The 18,955-nt window shown below is 33.3% G+C and overlaps 4 protein-coding genes and 1 long non-coding RNA gene across 8 annotated transcripts in view; 3 read left to right on the forward strand and 2 right to left on the reverse strand.

The window, feature by feature from the left end:
• The window catches only part of LOC144856000 (uncharacterized), a 91,798-nt gene extending 79,174 nt beyond the window's left edge, over positions 1-12,624 (forward strand). Inside the window, exon 3 of the transcript XR_013614891.1 lies at positions 12,613-12,624. The gene's annotated coding sequence lies outside the window, so the exon portion shown is untranslated. The remainder of the gene's footprint in view (positions 1-12,612) is intronic.
• Positions 1-18,955, forward strand: part of LOC144856010 (uncharacterized) — a 207,956-nt gene that overhangs the window by 116,096 nt on the left and 72,905 nt on the right. The window lies entirely within an intron of this gene.
• LOC144855768 (uncharacterized) lies at positions 150-8,365 on the reverse strand. Of its 4 annotated transcripts, none has more exons than XM_078713695.1 (14): positions 8,243-8,365; positions 7,710-7,823; positions 7,231-7,497; positions 6,626-6,823; positions 6,422-6,529; positions 5,757-5,914; positions 5,561-5,630; positions 5,255-5,386; positions 4,943-5,125; positions 3,008-3,089; positions 2,728-2,896; positions 2,268-2,449; positions 1,761-1,900; positions 150-1,466 (listed from the first exon to the last, which is right to left on the reverse strand). In XM_078713695.1, the coding sequence occupies exons 2-14, from the start codon at positions 7,794-7,796 to the stop codon at positions 1,371-1,373; spliced, it is 1,872 nt and encodes a 623-aa protein (XP_078569821.1). In that variant the 5' UTR covers positions 7,797-7,823; positions 8,243-8,365; the 3' UTR covers positions 150-1,370. The 4 variants fall into 4 exon arrangements, with proteins under 4 accessions (XP_078569821.1, XP_078569817.1, XP_078569819.1 ...); XM_078713691.1 differs by having other exon boundaries at positions 4,943-5,128; XM_078713693.1 differs by having other exon boundaries at positions 4,943-5,128; positions 7,710-7,808; positions 8,229-8,359.
• On the reverse strand, positions 8,552-13,575 carry LOC144855968 (ubiquitin carboxyl-terminal hydrolase BAP1-like). Its single transcript, XM_078713937.1, has 11 exons — positions 13,443-13,575; positions 12,833-12,862; positions 12,351-12,538; positions 11,845-11,964; positions 11,487-11,691; positions 11,259-11,331; positions 11,050-11,164; positions 10,531-10,763; positions 9,556-10,336; positions 9,128-9,220; positions 8,552-8,980 (listed from the first exon to the last, which is right to left on the reverse strand). The coding sequence occupies exons 1-11, from the start codon at positions 13,477-13,479 to the stop codon at positions 8,786-8,788; spliced, it is 2,070 nt and encodes a 689-aa protein (XP_078570063.1). The 5' UTR covers positions 13,480-13,575; the 3' UTR covers positions 8,552-8,785.
• LOC144855995 (3-beta-hydroxysteroid-Delta(8),Delta(7)-isomerase-like) lies at positions 16,840-18,953 on the forward strand. The gene is made up of 4 exons (XM_078713971.1): positions 16,840-17,286; positions 17,417-17,453; positions 17,716-17,858; positions 18,255-18,953. Exons 1-4 carry the CDS (start codon positions 16,998-17,000, stop codon positions 18,491-18,493), a joined length of 708 nt encoding a protein of 235 aa, XP_078570097.1. The 5' UTR covers positions 16,840-16,997; the 3' UTR covers positions 18,494-18,953.

Raw genomic sequence — 18,955 nt, forward strand, 5'->3', positions numbered from 1 at the left:
TTTTATGAAAGCAAACATTTTCAATAAACTGAATACAATAAGGAATTATTTTTAGTCCATTTATTTACACATTTTAAACGTTCCTAAAGTATCTTCATAAAATGATTTGCATAATAATCATAGCGCCCCCTATAGTTAACATATTTTTGTTGAAATTTTGAGGTTGTATTTTTTTATGAAAGCAAACATTTTCAATAAACTGAATACAATAAGACATTATTTTTAGTCCATTTATTTATACATCTTAAACTTTCCTAAAGTATCTTCATAAAATGATTTGCATAATAATCACAGCGCCCCCTATAGTTAACATTTTTTTGTTGAAATTTTGAGGTTGTATTTTTTTATGAAAGCAAACATTTTCAATAAACTGAATACAATAAGGCATTATTTTTAGTCCATTTATTTATACATCTTAAACGTTCCTAAAGTATCTTCATAAAATGTTATCTGGCAGGATTCAAACCTGTAACATATTTGCTTACATGGCAATGGTATAAAATGGTAAAATCAAAGCATAGCTGCTTTTTCTCGGTTATTAAAACATTGTAGAATATACTATAATGTACACACAAACACGATACAATAATAAATTATTTATTTATAGAACAAGTTATTTAAAGACAAATGGAAATAATAAACTTAAGAATCTAAGTTGAATTACACTTTTTTTGACAAAGCATGGTTATTTTAATTATTTAAAATTAGCCACACAAAGTTCTTCTGACAACATATATTTTATATATAATCAATATCAAGGTGATAAGTTTATTATACTTTAAATTCTATCAATCTACAATATACTTAAACAGTACAAGACAATTTAATCAACTTACATATATTTTATATTTTAAAAAAATCACACAATATTATCTGCAAGGTATAAATATACAGGATTCAAGGTTTCTTATGTTTCACTATTAATTTCCAATGTACTGTTTAAAGTCCTTTGTAAAGTCTCCAAAGAAGGTGTCTAAAAGAACTAAAGATGGTTTTGGTCAAGAACTTGTGATAAACCATTTAAAAATGCACATTTGATGACATCAGATAAAAAAGGTACACTGGTAATTTCTTGATTGAAAACAAAGCATAAAAAATGCTAATTGTGCCAATATTTAAGTTCAGTGCATAAGTCCTTCATCTTTGTGTTGCCAAATCTAGAAATTGATTACATCAGGTGGTGTAAGTTTATCTACTGAACTGTGTTACACATGTGGTCTTCTCTCAGACTCCCACAACAATACTTTTAGCATACATAAAGAACTTGTAAACCACAGTTCATACTAAAGTAGACTTGTTTGTGATGCGTGCAAATACTGACTTAACAACAATTAAATTGTGTTGCAATTTAAGCATCTTGCTGTTGCCTCTTAACCAAACACTGTTTCTTCACAAAATTTCAGCTGCCAAATCTTGCCGCCATAAATATCAAATTTAGATTTTCCTAGCAAATCAGTGAGCTTCAACTGAAATATAAAGAAGACATTTTTAAATAATATTATATGATCTGTTGCCAAAATCTCAATTCCTATATTTGTATTTTATAAGGTATTTTTTACAGTGTTGTTAAAGCCTCAGCAAGAAATGGGGTTGAGCCAAAGTTTGAGATTCACCTGGTACTGTCAAAGAATATTAAATTGCAATTATCTATCATCTGTTTTTGGGTGTTTTCACAAACACTTTTTAGCATTCATTCATTTATCAGTGAAAAATGATTTCCATTTATTGTCATTTACATTTGATAATAAAAGACCACAAACCTCCACTTCATCTTCATCATATTCATCTAATATCTCATAGGCTGTCATCAATGCATTCAAACCAATTCCATTTATAACGTCTTTACGTAAAAGACCGATTCTATCCATCAGCCGACCAGATGATGTCATAGTATCATTGCCTATAATACATGAAATTGTTCATATTATTTGTTTTTTTAAAAAAACAAATTCCTCTTTTGAAAATCACCTTTATTGAAATGCAGGTTTATACAAAATAATAATAAAACAAAATAAGAAGAAAAGTGAGCTCTGATATGGGAGCTCCAAAGTGCTGGAGAACAGAGCGATGTAAATGGTTCTTCTGCTTCTTCCTCTTTTTTTAGTTATCTTAAGATATTTATGGAACCTTTTTTTGTGTAAATCACTTAGAAACATTGTATTGGACACTATAATATAAGACTACCATTACTATTATATAAAAGTGACAGAAACCTTGTATAGAGAGAGGGGAGGGGTAAACTAAAAAATCGTTAAATTGTTCTTTACCAATTCCTTTGGGAGCTTTTGGAGCGGCAGCAGGTATTGGAATGTCCATCGTAAAATCCAGATTATCAGATGGAGTTGGCAAGACAGCGGCATCTGGTGAGTCTCGATCGTCTACATCTTGGTCTACCAGGTTCAGGGTACACTCTAACAGGTTGGACATCTTATTAATCTCTTTCTCCTCTCTGAAAAAGGAAAGGGCATGCACTAAGTTTTAAAATTAAGTTTTTTTCTTTATTAATCAACATGGTATCATTTATCTTATACTAGAGAAGATACCAGTGCGTGTAAATATTTAAGTATTTCCCTTAAATTTTATTCTCTTAGATAGGAGATTTTTATATTTATAAAGGGCAAGTGTTTCCCTTAGCCTAAGTGTGAATGGTGAATATGGCCACTGAGTGGGTAGCGACCTCAGCTCTCTCTCAATAGTGTTAGTATAAGTACTTCTCAACATTCTTACCTATGTTTACCATCCTCTTCAACATCATCTGAGGAACTGTTATCATCCTTCGGTGTTCTTTTGTTACTTACTCTTACAGGATCAGATTTTGTCTTTTCTACTAGTTTTTTAACTTCACCTCCATCTATGGAATCTTTACCTTTGGCGTCCGACACCCGCCGTCTGTGTGCTGCCAAACAAATACATTTTAAAAGTGAGGATTGATTATAATTTAATTTTTTTAGGATGAAGCAAGGATCTTTAAGGAATATGAGCACTGAATAGTGATTTGATGACTTACATAATGGTGCGTCTAATTCTTGCGATTCTCTTTGCTTTTCTGCTCTACGTCTTTCCCTTGCTGTTGTATTAACCGATTTACGCTAAAATTAAAAACAAAATCCAAAAATATACATCATCAATTTAAAAACTAGATTTAATTCGTCACTATGACGAATTATAGGTTATATGCATTGATTAAAATAAAGATAATTGATTTGTAAAAGATATATTGATTGATTGATTTTCTCAGAATCTTTAATTATTTATAATATATGCTAGGATCTTACTAACGCAAATACAATAGCCGGTATCGCAATCCGATCAAAGATCCCTCTGCGTATAATGTCATAAACCACATTTGTTACATAATAATAAAGACATAAGTTTTTTAATCTGTTATAATACTGCACGTTTTAAATTGTTTGCAATATTGTTGTTTTAATCTACCAAGCAAAGTGAATTTCATTTTTATGGACAAATAAAATTTCTTGAATCTTGAATCTTGACATAAGTTTCTTTTTATCTAGATTTCATTATAAATCATGTGTATAATCTATACACTAAGAAATAAAATTGAACAAACAATACAAATAATAAAAAAAAATCTTATTTCGTTTCGTTACCCAAAGTGAGGCTCGATCTCGGTACCTTGAATGCTATAGACACGAGCACAGACCACCGAGCCATACGCAACTTACTAAAACATGTAGAATGATTCCTCCGTGTATTTACTATTCAGTAGCCACTTTGGTGCAGATAGATTATTACATACCGCAATGAATTATAATTTATTACTATGATGACATCTTTAAAAATTAAAAAAAATGATGCACTGTCAAACTATATACTTTTAACTTTAATATATGAAATTCTTAAGAAAGAAAGTTAATGTTAAGTTTGTTATTTCGGCCTAAGAAAATGTCAAAATTTGTTTGATTGTCGAAATTAATTTTTTTTAATTCAATATGCAATTAATGATGACTTAATCAACTTTTGTTCTCTTAATTTGATAATAAATCATACATATGATACATACACTTCAAGAAAATGAAATAAAAAATAGGTGTTCCCCAGCATTCTGACGATATATATTAATTTTAAAATTTAGCATATTTTCACTATTTTGTTAACTTATACGTGCGTAGCCTGTCACTTTTGACGTGCTTGTATAACGCAATTTCGAGTTGAAAAGTGAATCAAATATGATGATATTATTAAAGAAAGATTGTAAAACAGAAATCGGGCAAAAAGAGTGCGCATTAACGTTTAACGCGCAGTGCGCGTGCAAAATTCTGCGCACTCGTGGCAATTTTTTAAACGCTTAAAATTGCCTGAAACGTACTCTAATTTCATCGAAAATAAATTTTGACAATTTTAAAACTTTTAAGCGCGCGTACGCATGCGTTATATGCGCTACGCACGTAATTATATTGCCATATGATGAAATATGACCTGAAATTTATGAGTACCAAATTTTGTTTAAAAGTGATTCATGCTTGTGAAGATATGATTACAAACGTGATTTCATTAAATCGCGCGTAGACCGCGTAATTTATGATTGCGCACCGTGAAAACATGACCACATCGATTCCTGGCCATAAGGAATATACTCTGAAAAATTGACTTAGCTAGATGAAACTGATGCCAAGATAATTCACGGACAAAATAGTGCTAAGGAAAGAATAAATAAATAAATAAATAAATAAAGATCCTGACAGAATCAAGAGGTTATATGCATATCATGCATATAACCTAATAAAGTGATTATTTAGAGTTGTTCATAGTAGTACAATATCAATGTGGTTTAAACATCTATGTTCCTTGTACTGAACATAGTGGTGTTGTGTCAGGTTGTTAAGATGCTTGCCTACTAATCCCACAGTCATGGGTTCTAATCCTGTCTGGTGTCAACAACAAATTGTGTTTTATCTGTGCGCCTCACACTTTCACTTACCAGTTCAGGACTTCGTGGTGAACTTGAGACAGAACTTGAAGATGAAGACGATGTCGATTTCTTATTAGTTGACGATGATTTACTATTTTGTACAGCTATTTTGCTTTTAGAGCTTGAACTCTTGCGTGGCGTTCCAGCTTTTGAAGGTGCTGGTGGAAGTGGCCTTCCTTGGCGTGCTCTACTCTGCTTAAAATGAAACACAAGGACAATTACTATCAAGAAATTATTAAGAAAACCATTGATTAAATAAGATACACCTCTTTTTATTAATTAATAGTCAGTTTTTATTTGATAACAAAAAGAGTTACGTACATCACCAGATCCAGACCGTGGAGGCGCTATATCAAACGATTCTTTCTCTTTTCTTTCTTTCGATCCTGACGTTGGTCTCTTCTTCGCAGCCTTTAATCTTTTACTTTCAGTATCTCTGGGTGTTTCAGATTCCTGCAGATATACAGTTAAACATTTATACAACAAGTATGCAAAAATGAAAATCTTCAATCAAATAAGCTAAAATCCACACTTACCCTTCAAACAAAAACAATGAATAATATCGCAGGATCTACTTAAGCGTAAGATTGAGAGTTTCTTGCGGATGAATTTAAATGAAATAATTACCTGGATTTTTAGGGCTACTTCAGTTCGGGATGACCGTCTATGAGAATCTGAACCTCCGGAATTTGGGCGTCTATGATGAGAGAGCAGCGGTGAATGAAATGTTTATGTAGTTAATGGGTGAATCGACTGTATATACAAAACTATAACAACAAATACTTTGCAACAAAAGTAAATAAATTACGTAAACATAACTCACCGTGCGCGTGTGCTTTCCAGGAATAACGCAATGTGTTTTTTGATAAATTGATTGCGTAGAATTCGTGCAACGGTTGGCCTTTTATCAGGTGTTTGGTGTAGCATACTCTTTATAAGATCTATCAGTTCACAGCTGTATTGCTTGGGCATCGCTGGCATCTGAAAATTAATTAATCATTTTAATCTAGGTATCCCCATGTTTCAATAAACAAATGCAATCCTTTATTTGATCAAGGCAATCTAACAACAGGATGCTGATCTCCAGAGATCAAAGGATTTATCTGTGGTGGCTGCGACACTATTAGTTCCACGCCCCTTAACAGACACCGCGCGCCACTGAGAATATGTACGTAATACAATACTGTTGGTTTTTGTCACATAAGATAAGATCAAAGGAGTTCCTATCTTACCCTGATTTGATATTTATACTATGGTTGCACACCCCTGACAGAATTTTTCCTACATATTTTTTTTAATGAAATTCTAAATAGTATAAGCATAAACAAATTGTCTTTGTATCTAAAGAATGTTTTCCATTAGAGAACATTTATGATTGGTGGATCGCCTAGTGGAAAACAGTCTTACAGTAAAGTCATATTCAAACAAAAATGTAGTGTTAGTGAGCAATGTATAATAAATTAAATAATATAATTAACAAGTTCATACCTTTCCTCTAAGGATTTTGTAAACTAAAGAATTCATATCTTTAGCATTAAAAGCATGTTTCAGCGTTGTCATCTCATAAACACAGCATCCTAATGCCCAAACATCGGACTAAAAACAACAAAAGAAACGAGTATTAGCAACAACAAACATAGCAATACAGAGAAACTGTTTGTGCTCAATTCAGAGAAGAATTAGTCAAGTTACCTTGTGATTGTATGGTTTATTTGAGAACAGCTCTGGACTCATGTAGTAGGGTGTACCAATCAGCGTCGTAGCCATGTCATTACAGCTGTCCAAAACTCTTGCGATTCCAAGATCCCCGACTTTGATAATTTTACTCTTGGTTAAAAAGATGTTTTGAGTCTTCAAGTCTCGATGTAAGATATTACGCTCATGCATATACTACAGTAAAGAAATAAAAAATATGTTATGGTTACGATTTATGTAGCATTTCTCAACTTGACAAAATGTCTGTACAAGTTAGATGAACTAGATGTTGCTCATTCAAGTACTTGTTGTTCCCCCTGGGGATTTATTGGTATATCCAAGATTTGAAACAGGAGAGAGCCTAACCATTGTAAAATGAAGGCATTGTATTATTTCAAAATTTTTAGATGAGTGTGGTATTTACCATTACCTACAAATTGCTTTTTACAAACACATTGATGCTCTACACAAAAACGCAAGACACAAAAAACACATTTACACTGTACACGCACGTAAGACAAAAAACACATCAACGCTCTATGTGCATGTAAGACATAAAACACATTGACGCTGTATGCAGTCAAGTAGGTCATTCTAAGTACCTGTAACGCCATCGCGATTTGCACGAACCATTCAACAATTTGTTTCTCTTCCAGAGCAGCACCTTTTTGTTCCTTTAATTTGTTGTACAGATCACCGCCATCACAGTAACCCATTGCAATGTACAAATGTCCGTCGTCGGACTCAAACGAGTCTTTATACGATACTATATTAGGATGCCGCAGTTTGGATAACAACTTGGCTTCTTGTTCAGCAGCGACTCTTTCCTTTTTAGACGCATTTCGTAACTCTAGTTTTTTAACAACATACTGAAAAGTAAGAAAAATATCTGCCATATTAAATATATATTTTTTGTTTAGGATGAAATAAAGTTTATCTGTATTTAATTAAGAGAAATAATAATTATTTATATTTCATTTAATTATCTAGAAATACAAAGATACAATTCCTCTAATTTCTTAGAATACATTAAGAATAAGAAAACTTTTTTGAACGGTCATGCTCATTTAAATAAATTTACATTTTTTTTATCTTTTTTGTGTTTAACCAACCACACTTCTCCATAGCTTCCTTTACCAACAACTTTTACTTTGTCATATCCATCCATCTCAGTACAGCAGTAGTAGTTCCCTATCTGCAAAAAAAAAAAACACCCAACAATTAATGTGATGAAAAATAAAATATATAATAATAATACTAAATAGGGTAGCCTAGGCTAGCGCCTACTCTATTAGACTACTACTGTAACTTTTTTGATTAAAATTCAGATAAAATAATGTCCATGCAATACCACTGTAAAATGTCAGGAAAACTAAAAGAGTGGGCCATAGTGTAATGTGACTCATGCCATGCTCCACCCCTCCTAGGCAGGCTGACAGCAATGTCTCACACGTCACAGCCATTTGGCTTTGCTTCGCTAAGCGACTGTAAACAACCTGGAGAGAGGGCTTCGCTTGGCTAATCACAATACAATAGTCGTGAAGCAAAAGATGTTTATTATTAATTAAGCCTATCCACAACAAAATAAAGCAAAAATTAGTTATTTATACTTACCAAATCATAAAATATATTATATGTTGATTACAATAGCATTTGAGTACTATTTACAAGGCAAAATTAACATTAATTAATCATAATTTATTCGATTTCCTGTACGATCCTCCATTTTGTAAATTGTTTACCAATAATATGCCGCCCTCTATCGCCAACCTGTCATATCGAGAAATTGCCAGAAAATCGTCAAAAAGCCACCCTATAATTAATCCTTTGGATTTAACATTTATCTATTTTAAATTACACGAAATAAGAGCAAATGCTTATTATTATTACATTTCATACAACTTTTATAAAAGAAAATGACACTTCTATTATCGTTAATATTTATTTATTATACATAATGTGTATATACTTACAACACGCATTTAGCAGTTTCGTTAAAATACTGATATTGTATTCTTTACCAGTTTTTATACTCTATTCATATTTTCTATCTATTGAAGTCCACATTAGTCTTTCAATGGAAGAATATTTTATTGGACAAAGCTTAGAGCATAGCATGATATATTTGCCAACATTGACAGATTGCACTCTTTCTTTTTATCTCTTTTTCTTACTCCGCTGTCTCCTTCTATCCTTGCGTGTCTTATGCAATCTACCTAAGCTACATCCTTGCCGCTTCTTCACCAGTGTATGCTGTTCTACTAAACTTTGTAACTTGTTCTGTTCCGCCAACATTGATAAAAACGTACAAATAAATGGGTCGTAATTATGAACTCGTCTGGCATCATCAATCTGCAATAAATGGAATAGGAAAATATCGTGGTTATTTGTGAATATGACCTATGACCTATGACCATTGGTATGCAAGTGTCATAAGCAGCAAGCTGTAGTTCCACTCAATCACCAACATCGCCTTATATGGAGGAACTAAAAACTTACCTTATATTTCTTTCGTTTTTCAAGCTCATCCTTAAGATTTTGTTCTGTTGCAGTTATTTCTGCTTCTACATTTTTTAATAAAGCCAACAAATCCTAAAAGAACACCAGAAAACATTATAGTATCAGAATCGGATAATGATACTAGCAAGTAATATCTACAAATTGTGCACTGTAATAATCTGGAGTGTTTAGTACAATATATTACAGAACATATACAACTGGTTAGAGGATGGATAAACTATATCATGCTTATAAATTACTGCCAGTCTTAAACAGTCTTGGACATGGAACTATGTCAGGATTGAACCTTGGGATTGGAAGGCAAGCACATTAACCACCCAGCTACAGTTCATTTACTCCCTGGAGCATGAGATTGGAAGGCAAGCATGTTAACCACCCAGCTACAGCTCCTACACTACATTGCTAACCTTTGGTGAAAATGGATAACTTGCTGGAGAGCTTGGAGATGGCATTGGTTTCTTTCCAGACTCACAATCACTTGACCTCGTGTCGAGAAGCTTTGCTTTCGTAACCGCCTCGGAGTGTAACTGTAATACAGACTTTTTATCCGTGAAATGTGTGTCGTCAAGCGCGGCAGCAAGTCGTTTAAGTTCATCTATTTTCCGCGGATCTTCGGCATCTTTCGTTAAACTAGATCCGAACAGTTTTGCTGATGTTGATTGATGGCAAGCTTCTTGGTTGACTCCTACCTTCCATTGCTGAAACTTTATCACTTTCAACGAATCAGGACTGCAAGATCTTGAATGGTTCGTAGAACGCAGCGGAGAATTAAATGCACTTCCGACCTCCGATGCCGTGTCAGTGCTGTAGTTACTCGACGACGGAGAAGGAACGTTTTGAGGAAATGAAGTCTGCACAGACAACGGCTTCAATAAATTACCAGATTCGTCAGATTGCTGTTTAGAATCCTGTTCAATTTTAAACGTCACAGATGGCACTTTCCGTTCTGTTTCCATTTTAATGGATTTATCAGAAGTAGCTAGAGTCAATAGGTGATCATGTGGATGTACTTTTGGATGGCTGTGTTCCAAGACGATCATTGGTGTTGATGTATTAGTTGACCGACTTTCTAAATCACTGTTGTCAGAATCAGTGTCTTCTAAACATTCTATCTCATCAGAATCTGTTTGCGTTGTTTCTGACATCGGCGATTTTGCGTAGTTGTGCGAGTCCAGTGCCGCAGGTAATCTTAAAAAGAAAAGAATAAATATTTCTAGTGATACGGTCAACCCTTTCAAACTGGACACCAATATGGATACTCTCCCGGACCCAAACTGTATACCCATAACACCAGACACTCTTCCCAAACTGTACACCAATAAAACACATTTTCTAAAACACCAGACTTTTCTTTAAGAGATACAGTTATGTTGATGTCTTACTTGTAGACTAAGGGTATAATAACTGGTTTTTCCTTCTCTAATTTCTTTTTCTTCATTTTCTTCCTACTTGAACTCTTTTCATGTTCTGTTCCTACATTTGACTTTTGAGGAACTTGTTGAGAGGGCTGTTCTACTTTTGCAGTAGGGGTGTGTCTTGTACTACCGCCTCTAGGGCTGTGACCTCTACCAGGACTTCGCTGTGATGTAACGTGAGGTTGTGTAGCTCTCACCAACTGCAAAACCAATAATAAAAATTAATTGTTACTACATATGCCTTTGAAACTAACTAAATAAATGAAAATATTTTTAGTGTTAATTGGTTAGTGTTAAGTGATTTAGTGTTAAGTGATTTAGTGTTAAGTGATTTAGTGTTAAGTGATTTAGTGTTAAGTGATTTAGTGTTAAGTGATTTAGTGTTAAGTGATTTAGTGTTAAGTGATTTAGTGTTAAGTGATTTAGTGTTAAGTGATTTAGTGTTAAGTGATTTAGTGTTAAGTGATTTAGTGTTAAGTGATTTACCTGTTGGAGAGCTTCCAATATTATTTGTCGGTTGGTTCCCAAAGTGATGAGTTTCTGTTCGTAGGCTTGGCGTCTGTCTCCTACTACAGCCATCAAGTTGAATCGGATGTCACAGCTAGAGCACCAAGAACAAAACAAGTTAGCAGTGCAAGTACAAAATACATATTATTATATACTTTTATATACAATTATACATATAATATATTTACCCGCCACTATCCAGTCGCTCAGAAATTACTTTTCTGAACTTCTCTGTCCAATCTTCTTTATCAGAAATTAAACCTAAAATATAAGCAAAGTAAGATAATTTATTTATTACGATTTGGCATAGTATATAACATGAATGTTGTATTGTATTACAAATAATGTTCAACTTTGCATTTTTTAAGGTTTAAAAAAAAAAAAATTACAAATGTACAGTAGATGAGTACACTCACCGTGGTCTATTGGATATGGTTTGAGGCCATCTAGTTCATACAGTCTGTCACCAATTGGTAGATAGCTCACAAAATGAAATGTTTCTTTAGTGCGGCCTGATGTCACACCTGTTTGTTTCTCTGTCAGGTGTCGTGGTTCTGGCTTTGCATGTCTGTTGTGTATTTTGGCAAGGTCAGGCATATTGCCTATGGTGTACCCTTTGTTCTATGACACAACAAAACATATGCTTTAAAATTGCATTTACACAGACGAATATTAAATTTTATTATTTATTTATTCTGTTGCTTTACTGTTGAAGATTCACAATTTAACAATTCCCTAGTTCTTGCGTAAACAAAAACATAATTTTTTACAAACCTCAGGACTAAAATTACGAGTATAATCTTTAAATTGAGTTAGCATTTGTCCAAGCGACAGGTTTGAACAGTTTAATAAAATGCTCAGAAGTGCATGTGTTGCGCAAGAATTGGGAACAATCTGTAAAAAAAAGAATACATAATTACATAATTTTTTTTTCAAATAATTGAACATAAGAATTTGAACATTAATGTGTGCATTGACATATGGTAAAGACTTGCCTCTTCACTCTCTGTATCATATGTTCTCTTATTATCTCATCCCTTGGATTGAACATCAGGATGTTGATGTAAAATATGCAAACACTTTTCTTGGTTTGCCAAATTTTGAATTGTTTTTTCCTTGTTGTTTATTTTGATTATTTGTTTCTTAACGATTATGGCCCTAATGGCTGTCCATAGTAAACTCTTTGAAAACCTGGTCTGGTTTTCTGAAATGCATTTTACACGGTAAGGAGTAATATCGGACATTTGGGATTATTACATACAAGTAGTGAGCAAGAATACCTGCTGAGCAAAGAACATGTTGTTTATAATAGAATCATCTCCGACAGGAACTTCGCTGAAAGATGGCTGCATCTTGCGACGTGCTCGTCGTTCTTCGATCCATTTGAATAGGAAGATAAACCCGTACACAGGGCCTTCAATTGCTTTTTGAAGATCATAAATTTCTTCAACTTGGACACCTTTGACACCTAACAAGCAATAAAAAAACTAAATGATCTTCTCTCCATTAATTTGCATTGTAAATATGCAATCTATTGTATAGCTATAGTGCTAGTAGTACACTAGTTATTATTAGTAAGCAATAGTAATTGAATGTTCTATCAATTCGATCAACAAAATTGTTGCAAACGTTCTGTCACAGTATGGATGATGATGTCACAGTATGGATGATGATGTCACAGTATGGATGATGATGTCACAGTATGGATGATGATGATGATACGGTATGTTGTAACAATATCAATAATGACACAAAATCTTACCAAATTCTTCCACCAACAAAGTAAATAGTCCTGAAAAAAAACATTTCATTTATTTATTAATAAAGTTAATTAATTTTTATTATCTATGGAATGCCAAATGGGAACTATTGGCATCGGTGGTGCTCCTTCTATTTACATTTGTCATTAGGGATAATGATATACTGTACATGAATTAGATACAATTAAATAGCAATAAACACAATACGATGTCACAAATATCTTGATTTCGTGAGGAATGGCATTGCACAATGCATGATGGGAAGGGTTTTGGGAGCAAACGTCACAACGCGTACAATATGACATTCCATTCCTGCGATAAACCCTACTCTAATAATAATATACATAGATTTGCATACTTTTTAACTTAAATAAAGAGGGCCTACTACTAGACCTAGGCGGAATGGGCTTAGGTTAGCTAGAGCCTAACCCATCTCTCTAAATTTAATCTAGCCCTCTAAAGGAAGGCCTAGCCTAGCTAGGCCTAGCCTAGCTTGGCCTTGCTTGGAGCGCCGGCAATTCCCTAGTTTAGGCCTAGCCTAGTAATGTATTAGCCTAAGTAAATAATTAGGCCTACCAGGTTTATCAATTATTATCAATAAACTATTCTTACCTGGATCACTCTCTAATTCTAACCACCCTTCGTTCATAATAAAATAATTGTTGATAGGCACTATATTACACTGAATTTTAAATCATTATTTTAAACAACGAGAATGTTCTCCTTGGCCTAGTATATAAGATTGATATGGAAGGCAAAATTCGTCAAAAGAAAAAAAAAAATTTAGTATTATGGAACGCAAAATTCGTCAAAACATTGATTCAGTATTATCGTATTATAATTATGAACTGTGCCTTACATAATACTGACTCAATTATATTTTTGACGAGCTTGCCTTCCATAATACTAGATCAATTATTTTTTTTACAAAATTTGCCTTCCATATTATTCATAATAAAATATTTTTTGACAAATGTTGCCTTCCATAATACTGAATCAATACTTTATTTTACGATTTTTGCCTTCCATAATACTGAATCAATACTTTATTTGATTTTTGCCTTCCATAATACTGAATCAATACTTTATTTGACGAAATTTGCCTTCCATAATATTGAATCAATACCTTGTTTGACGAACTTTGCCGTCCATAATAATCCTAAATCAAATGTCTCTTTACGAATGTTGCCTTCCATAATACTGAATCAATACCTTGTTTGACGAAAGTTGCCTTCCATAATACTGAATCAATACTTTGTTGACGAAATTTGCCTTCCATAATATTGAATCAATACCTTATTTGACGAAATTTGCCTTCCATATTACTGAATCAATACCTTGTTTGACGAAATTTGCCTTCCATAATACTGAATCAATACCTTATTATTGACGAAATTTGCCTTCCATAAAACTGAGTCAATACCTTGTTTGACGAAATTTGCCTTCCATATTACTGAATCAATACCTTGTTTGACAAAATTTGCCTTCCATAATACTGAATCAATACCTTATTACTGACGAAATTTGCTTTCCATAAAACTGAATCAATACCTTATTATTGACGAAATGTGCCTTCCATAATACTGAATAAATACCTTATTATTGACGAAATTTGCCTTCCATAATATTGAATCAATACCCTATATTATTTACGAAATGTGCCTTCCATAACACTGAATCAATACCTTATTATTGACGAAATTTGCATTCCATAATACTGAATCAATACCCTATTATTGACGAAATTTGCATTCCATAATACTGAATCAATACCCTAATATTGACGAAATTTGCATTCCATAATACTGAATCAATACCCTATTATTGACGAAATTTGCCTTCCATAATTTTGAATCAATACCTTATTATTGACGAAATTTGCCTTCCATAATACTGAATCAATACCTTATTATTGACGAAATTTGCCTTCCATAATACTGAATCAATACCTTATTATTGACGAAATTTGCCTTCCATAATACTGAATCAATAACTTATTATTGACGAAATTTGCCTTCCATAATACGGAATCAATACCTTATTATTGACGAAATTTGCCTTCCATAATAGGGAATCAATACTATATTATTGACGAAATTTGCCTTCCATAATACTGAATCAATACCTTATTATTGACGAAATGTGCCTTCCATAATACTGAATCAATACCTTATTATTGACGAAATTTGCCTTCCATAATACTGAATCAATAACTTATTATTGGCGAACTTTGCCTTCCATAATATTGAATCAATAGCTTATTATTGACGAAATTTGCCTTCCATAATACGGAATCAATAGCTTATTATTGACGAAATTTGCCTTCCATAATACGGAATCAATAGCTTATTATTGACGAAATTTGCCTTCCATAATACGGAATCAATACCTCATTATTGACGAATTTTGCCTTCCATAATACTGAATCAATACCTCATTATTTACGAAATGTGCCTTCCATAATACTGAATCAATACCTTATTATTGACGAATTTTGCCTTCCATAATACTGAATCAATACCCTATTATTGACGAAATTTGCATTCCATAATACTGAATCAATACCCTATTATTGACGAAATTTGCCTTCCATAATTTTGAATCAATACCTTATTATTGACGAAATTTGCCTTCCATAATACTGAATCAATACCTTATTATTGACGAAATTTGCCTTCCATAATACTGAATCAATACCTTATTATTGACGAAATTTGCCTTCCATAATACTGAATCAATAACTTATTATTGACGAAATTTGCCTTCCATAATACGGAATCAATACCTTATTATTGACGAAATTTGCCTTCCATAATAGGGAATCAATACTATATTATTGACGAAATTTGCCTTCCATAATACTGAATCAATACCTTATTATTGACGAAATGTGCCTTCCATAATACTGAATCAATACCTTATTATTGACGAAATTTGCCTTCCATAATACTGAATCAATAACTTATTATTGGCGAACTTTGCCTTCCATAATATTGAATCAATAGCTTATTATTGACGAAATTTGCCTTCCATAATACGGAATCAATAGCTTATTATTGACGAAATTTGCCTTCCATAATACGGAATCAATAGCTTATTATTGACGAAATTTGCCTTCCATAATACGGAATCAATACCTCATTATTGACGAATTTTGCCTTCCATAATACTGAATCAATACCTTATTATTGACGAATTTTGCCTTCCATAATACTGAATCAATACCTTATTATTGACGAAATTTGCCTTCCATAATACTGAATCAATACCTTATTATTGACGAAATTTGCAATAAATTACCTTATTATTTACCAAATGTGCCTTCCATAATACTAAATCAATACCTTATTATTGACGAAATTTGCCTTCCATAATATTGAATCAATACCCTATATTATTTACGAAATGTGCCTTCCATAATACTGAATCAATACCTTATTATTGACGAAATTTGCATTCCATAATACTGAATCAATACCCTATTATTGACGAAATTTGCATTCCATAATACTGAATCAATACCCTATTATTGACGAAATTTGCATTCCATAATACTGAATCAATACCCTATTATTGACGAAATTTGCCTTCCATAATTTTGAATCAATACCTTATTATTGACGAAATTTGCCTTCCATAATACTGAATCAATACCTTATTATTTACGAAATGTGCCTTCTATAATACTGAATCAATACCTTATTATTGACGAAATTTGCCTTCCATAATACTGAATCCATACCTTATTATTGATGAAATTTGCCTTCCATAATACGGAATCAATAACTTATTATTGACGAAATTTGCCCTCCATAATACGTACCTTGTTTGACGAAATTTGCCTTCCATAATACTGAATAATACTTTATTTGACGAAATTTGCCTTCCATATTGCGCAAAAAATCCCATAGAGATGTTATTATTATACACCTAGATAATCTATCCGTTTATGTAGCGCATAACGTAGATGGATGTGGATTCTATCTATTCTAGTTGTCCATCTAGCCTAGCTGATGTATCATTTTGATCAGTAGTATGGAACGCAATCTTTGTTTTGATTGACATCAAAGTACATGACCTTTGGCATTAGCTTTCCGTAGGAGGAGGGGACAAAGTTTACAGTTTCTCTATTTACAAACGATAAACATTACGTAAACTCTTGACAAAATGGTGAAAAATTCGTCAATAATTCACCCTTTTTACCCACGGGATTTAAATATACCAGGGTATGTTCCAAACGACATTGAAGTATCTACAATTCTTACCGTTTCATTCAGTGGCTTTGGGCTAGCCTTCCTTCTATCGTGGCTGGTAGCTAGGCGTGCACGATCGGTGGGTGAGCGGCTAATGATTGCATGGTTTGGCCTATCAGGCACTATACATTGCAGTATTGAGTTGTATTTTAGCATTTTTCATAGAACTGTAGCAGAAGATTCAAGCTTTTTATCACAATTATGTAAGTAATACTTGCTACAAACATTTGAATGAAGAACAATATTTAGACTTTTATATAACAATTAATATTTATTATTATATATTATTAATTATTAATATTGTATAAAGTTTTTTGTATTTCTTTGCTTCAGGGAAGGAATGGGGGAAAGCGGATAGTCGCTATGTGATGTAAGTAGAGGTCAATTTACCAGCAGTAGAGGTCAATTTACCAGCAGCAGAGTTGACCAGGGAAACAGTTGCTTCTCTGGTGTCCAATCCAATGGTTCAGTGTCATTTCAGGGACTAGTATATAGAGCCTATAAACAACAACAATTTTCATATACATACATCATACACATAGAAAATAGGTCTATTTAAAAGGCGTAGCTTCTGTGCAGTGTTGTTGCTGAGTTGTACTTACCTGACTTTGACCTTCTTATCTCTATTGCAGATCAGACAGTTGCATTGTTAGCATTGAGAGTATCACTGCATGGACGGAGGGGCCGGCATGTTTCTTAATCATGTACGCATTCCTGAATAATTCAGCCTACAGACACCCTCTGAGGATCATCGTCTCCCTAGGACAACTATATGGTAGGCACGCCTGTGGATAGGTGTATGGTAGGGCTATGGACAGGTATATGGCAGGCCTACGGACAGGTGTATGGTAGGCCTATAGACAGGTATATGATAGGCCTACAGACAGGTGTATGCTAGGCATACGGACAGGTATATGGTAGGCCTACGGACAGGTGTATGCTAGGCATACGGACAGGTATATGGTAGGCCTACGGACAGGTGTATGGTAGGGCTATAGACAGGTATATGATAGGCCTACAGACAGGTGTATGCTAGGCATACGGACAGGTATATGGTAGGCCTATGGACAGGTGTATGCTGAAACACCCACTGCATCATCATCTAAACTTAATATCATTGCTACATTTCTAATTCATGATCGTCTTTTAAACTAATCTTTTTTTGTTTCAGGTACAATTGCCTATTTCATGGTGGAGTGGCTGGATGGGTTTACTCATGGACCTTTCGGAGATCCATTCTACTTTTGGTTTTACTTTATTTCCATGAATTCATTCTGGATAGTGATTCCAACTTTGTTAATCATACAATCTTGGAAAGAACTGAGTAAAGCACAGACAATAAAAGATGAGAATGACATGAAGGAGAAGGAGAGTTCAGGAAGGAACAGGAGGACGAAGAAAACTAGATAAACCAATTTAGAAACAGGGGGAGTAAGAAAACCAAATAAATCAAATAATGTAGAAACAGAGGGAGTAAGATAACCAAATAAATCAAACAATTTAGAAACAGGGGGAGTAAGTAAACCAAATAAATCAAATAATGTAGAAACAGAGGGAGTAAGATAACCAAATAAATCAAACAATTTAGAAATAGATGGAGTAAGAAAACCAACTAATTTGATATTCATTCCTATAAAGATGAATAATAACCGGTTAACTGTTTGAACAGATTGAATAGTCTTAGCCAAAATAGGAAAATCTCTCTCCCCCCCCCCCCTCTTCTTGGTACTTGTACAACTAACTGCAAAGAGTAACTCAAAATAAGTCTAATTAAATTTCATTATCAATGATTTTAGCGTAATAGGTAGAATGAAACACAAGACAATAAATGCAATATTTTAAATAAAAACAAAAACTCCAAGCAATTCTATT

The sequence above is a fragment of the Antedon bifida genome, chromosome 11, assembly GCF_963402885.1.
Source record: "Antedon bifida chromosome 11, ecAntBifi1.1, whole genome shotgun sequence".
Classification (NCBI taxonomy): domain Eukaryota; kingdom Metazoa; phylum Echinodermata; class Crinoidea; order Comatulida; family Antedonidae; genus Antedon; species Antedon bifida.

Excerpts from the sequence above, each read along its gene's own strand:
- LOC144855768 (XM_078713691.1), bottom strand. The coding sequence starts at position 7,796 with ATGGATGGATATGACAAAGTAAAAGTTGTTGGTAAAGGAAGCTATGGA. Across the intron at positions 5,129-5,254 it reads CACGGTCTGGATCTGGTGAT|CAGAGTAGAGCACGCCAAGG; the intron begins GTACGTAACTCT and ends TTTCATTTTAAG. Across the intron at positions 1,467-1,760 it reads ATGATGAAGATGAAGTGGAG|TTGAAGCTCACTGATTTGCT; the intron begins GTTTGTGGTCTT and ends TTTATATTTCAG.
- LOC144855968 (XM_078713937.1), bottom strand. The coding sequence starts at position 13,479 with ATGAACGAAGGGTGGTTAGAATTAGAGAGTGATCCAG. Across the intron at positions 12,863-13,442 it reads AGAATTAGAGAGTGATCCAG|GACTATTTACTTTGTTGGTG; the intron begins GTAAGAATAGTT and ends GTTTTTTTTCAG. Across the intron at positions 9,221-9,555 it reads GTTATCCATTTTCACCAAAG|GATTTGTTGGCTTTATTAAA; the intron begins GTTAGCAATGTA and ends GTGTTCTTTTAG.
- LOC144855995 (XM_078713971.1), top strand. The coding sequence starts at position 16,998 with ATGGTGAAAAATTCGTCAATAATTCACCCTTTTTACCCACGGGATTTA. Across the intron at positions 17,287-17,416 it reads AAGCTTTTTATCACAATTAT|GGAAGGAATGGGGGAAAGCG; the intron begins GTAAGTAATACT and ends TCTTTGCTTCAG. Across the intron at positions 17,859-18,254 it reads CTCCCTAGGACAACTATATG|GTACAATTGCCTATTTCATG; the intron begins GTAGGCACGCCT and ends TTTTTGTTTCAG.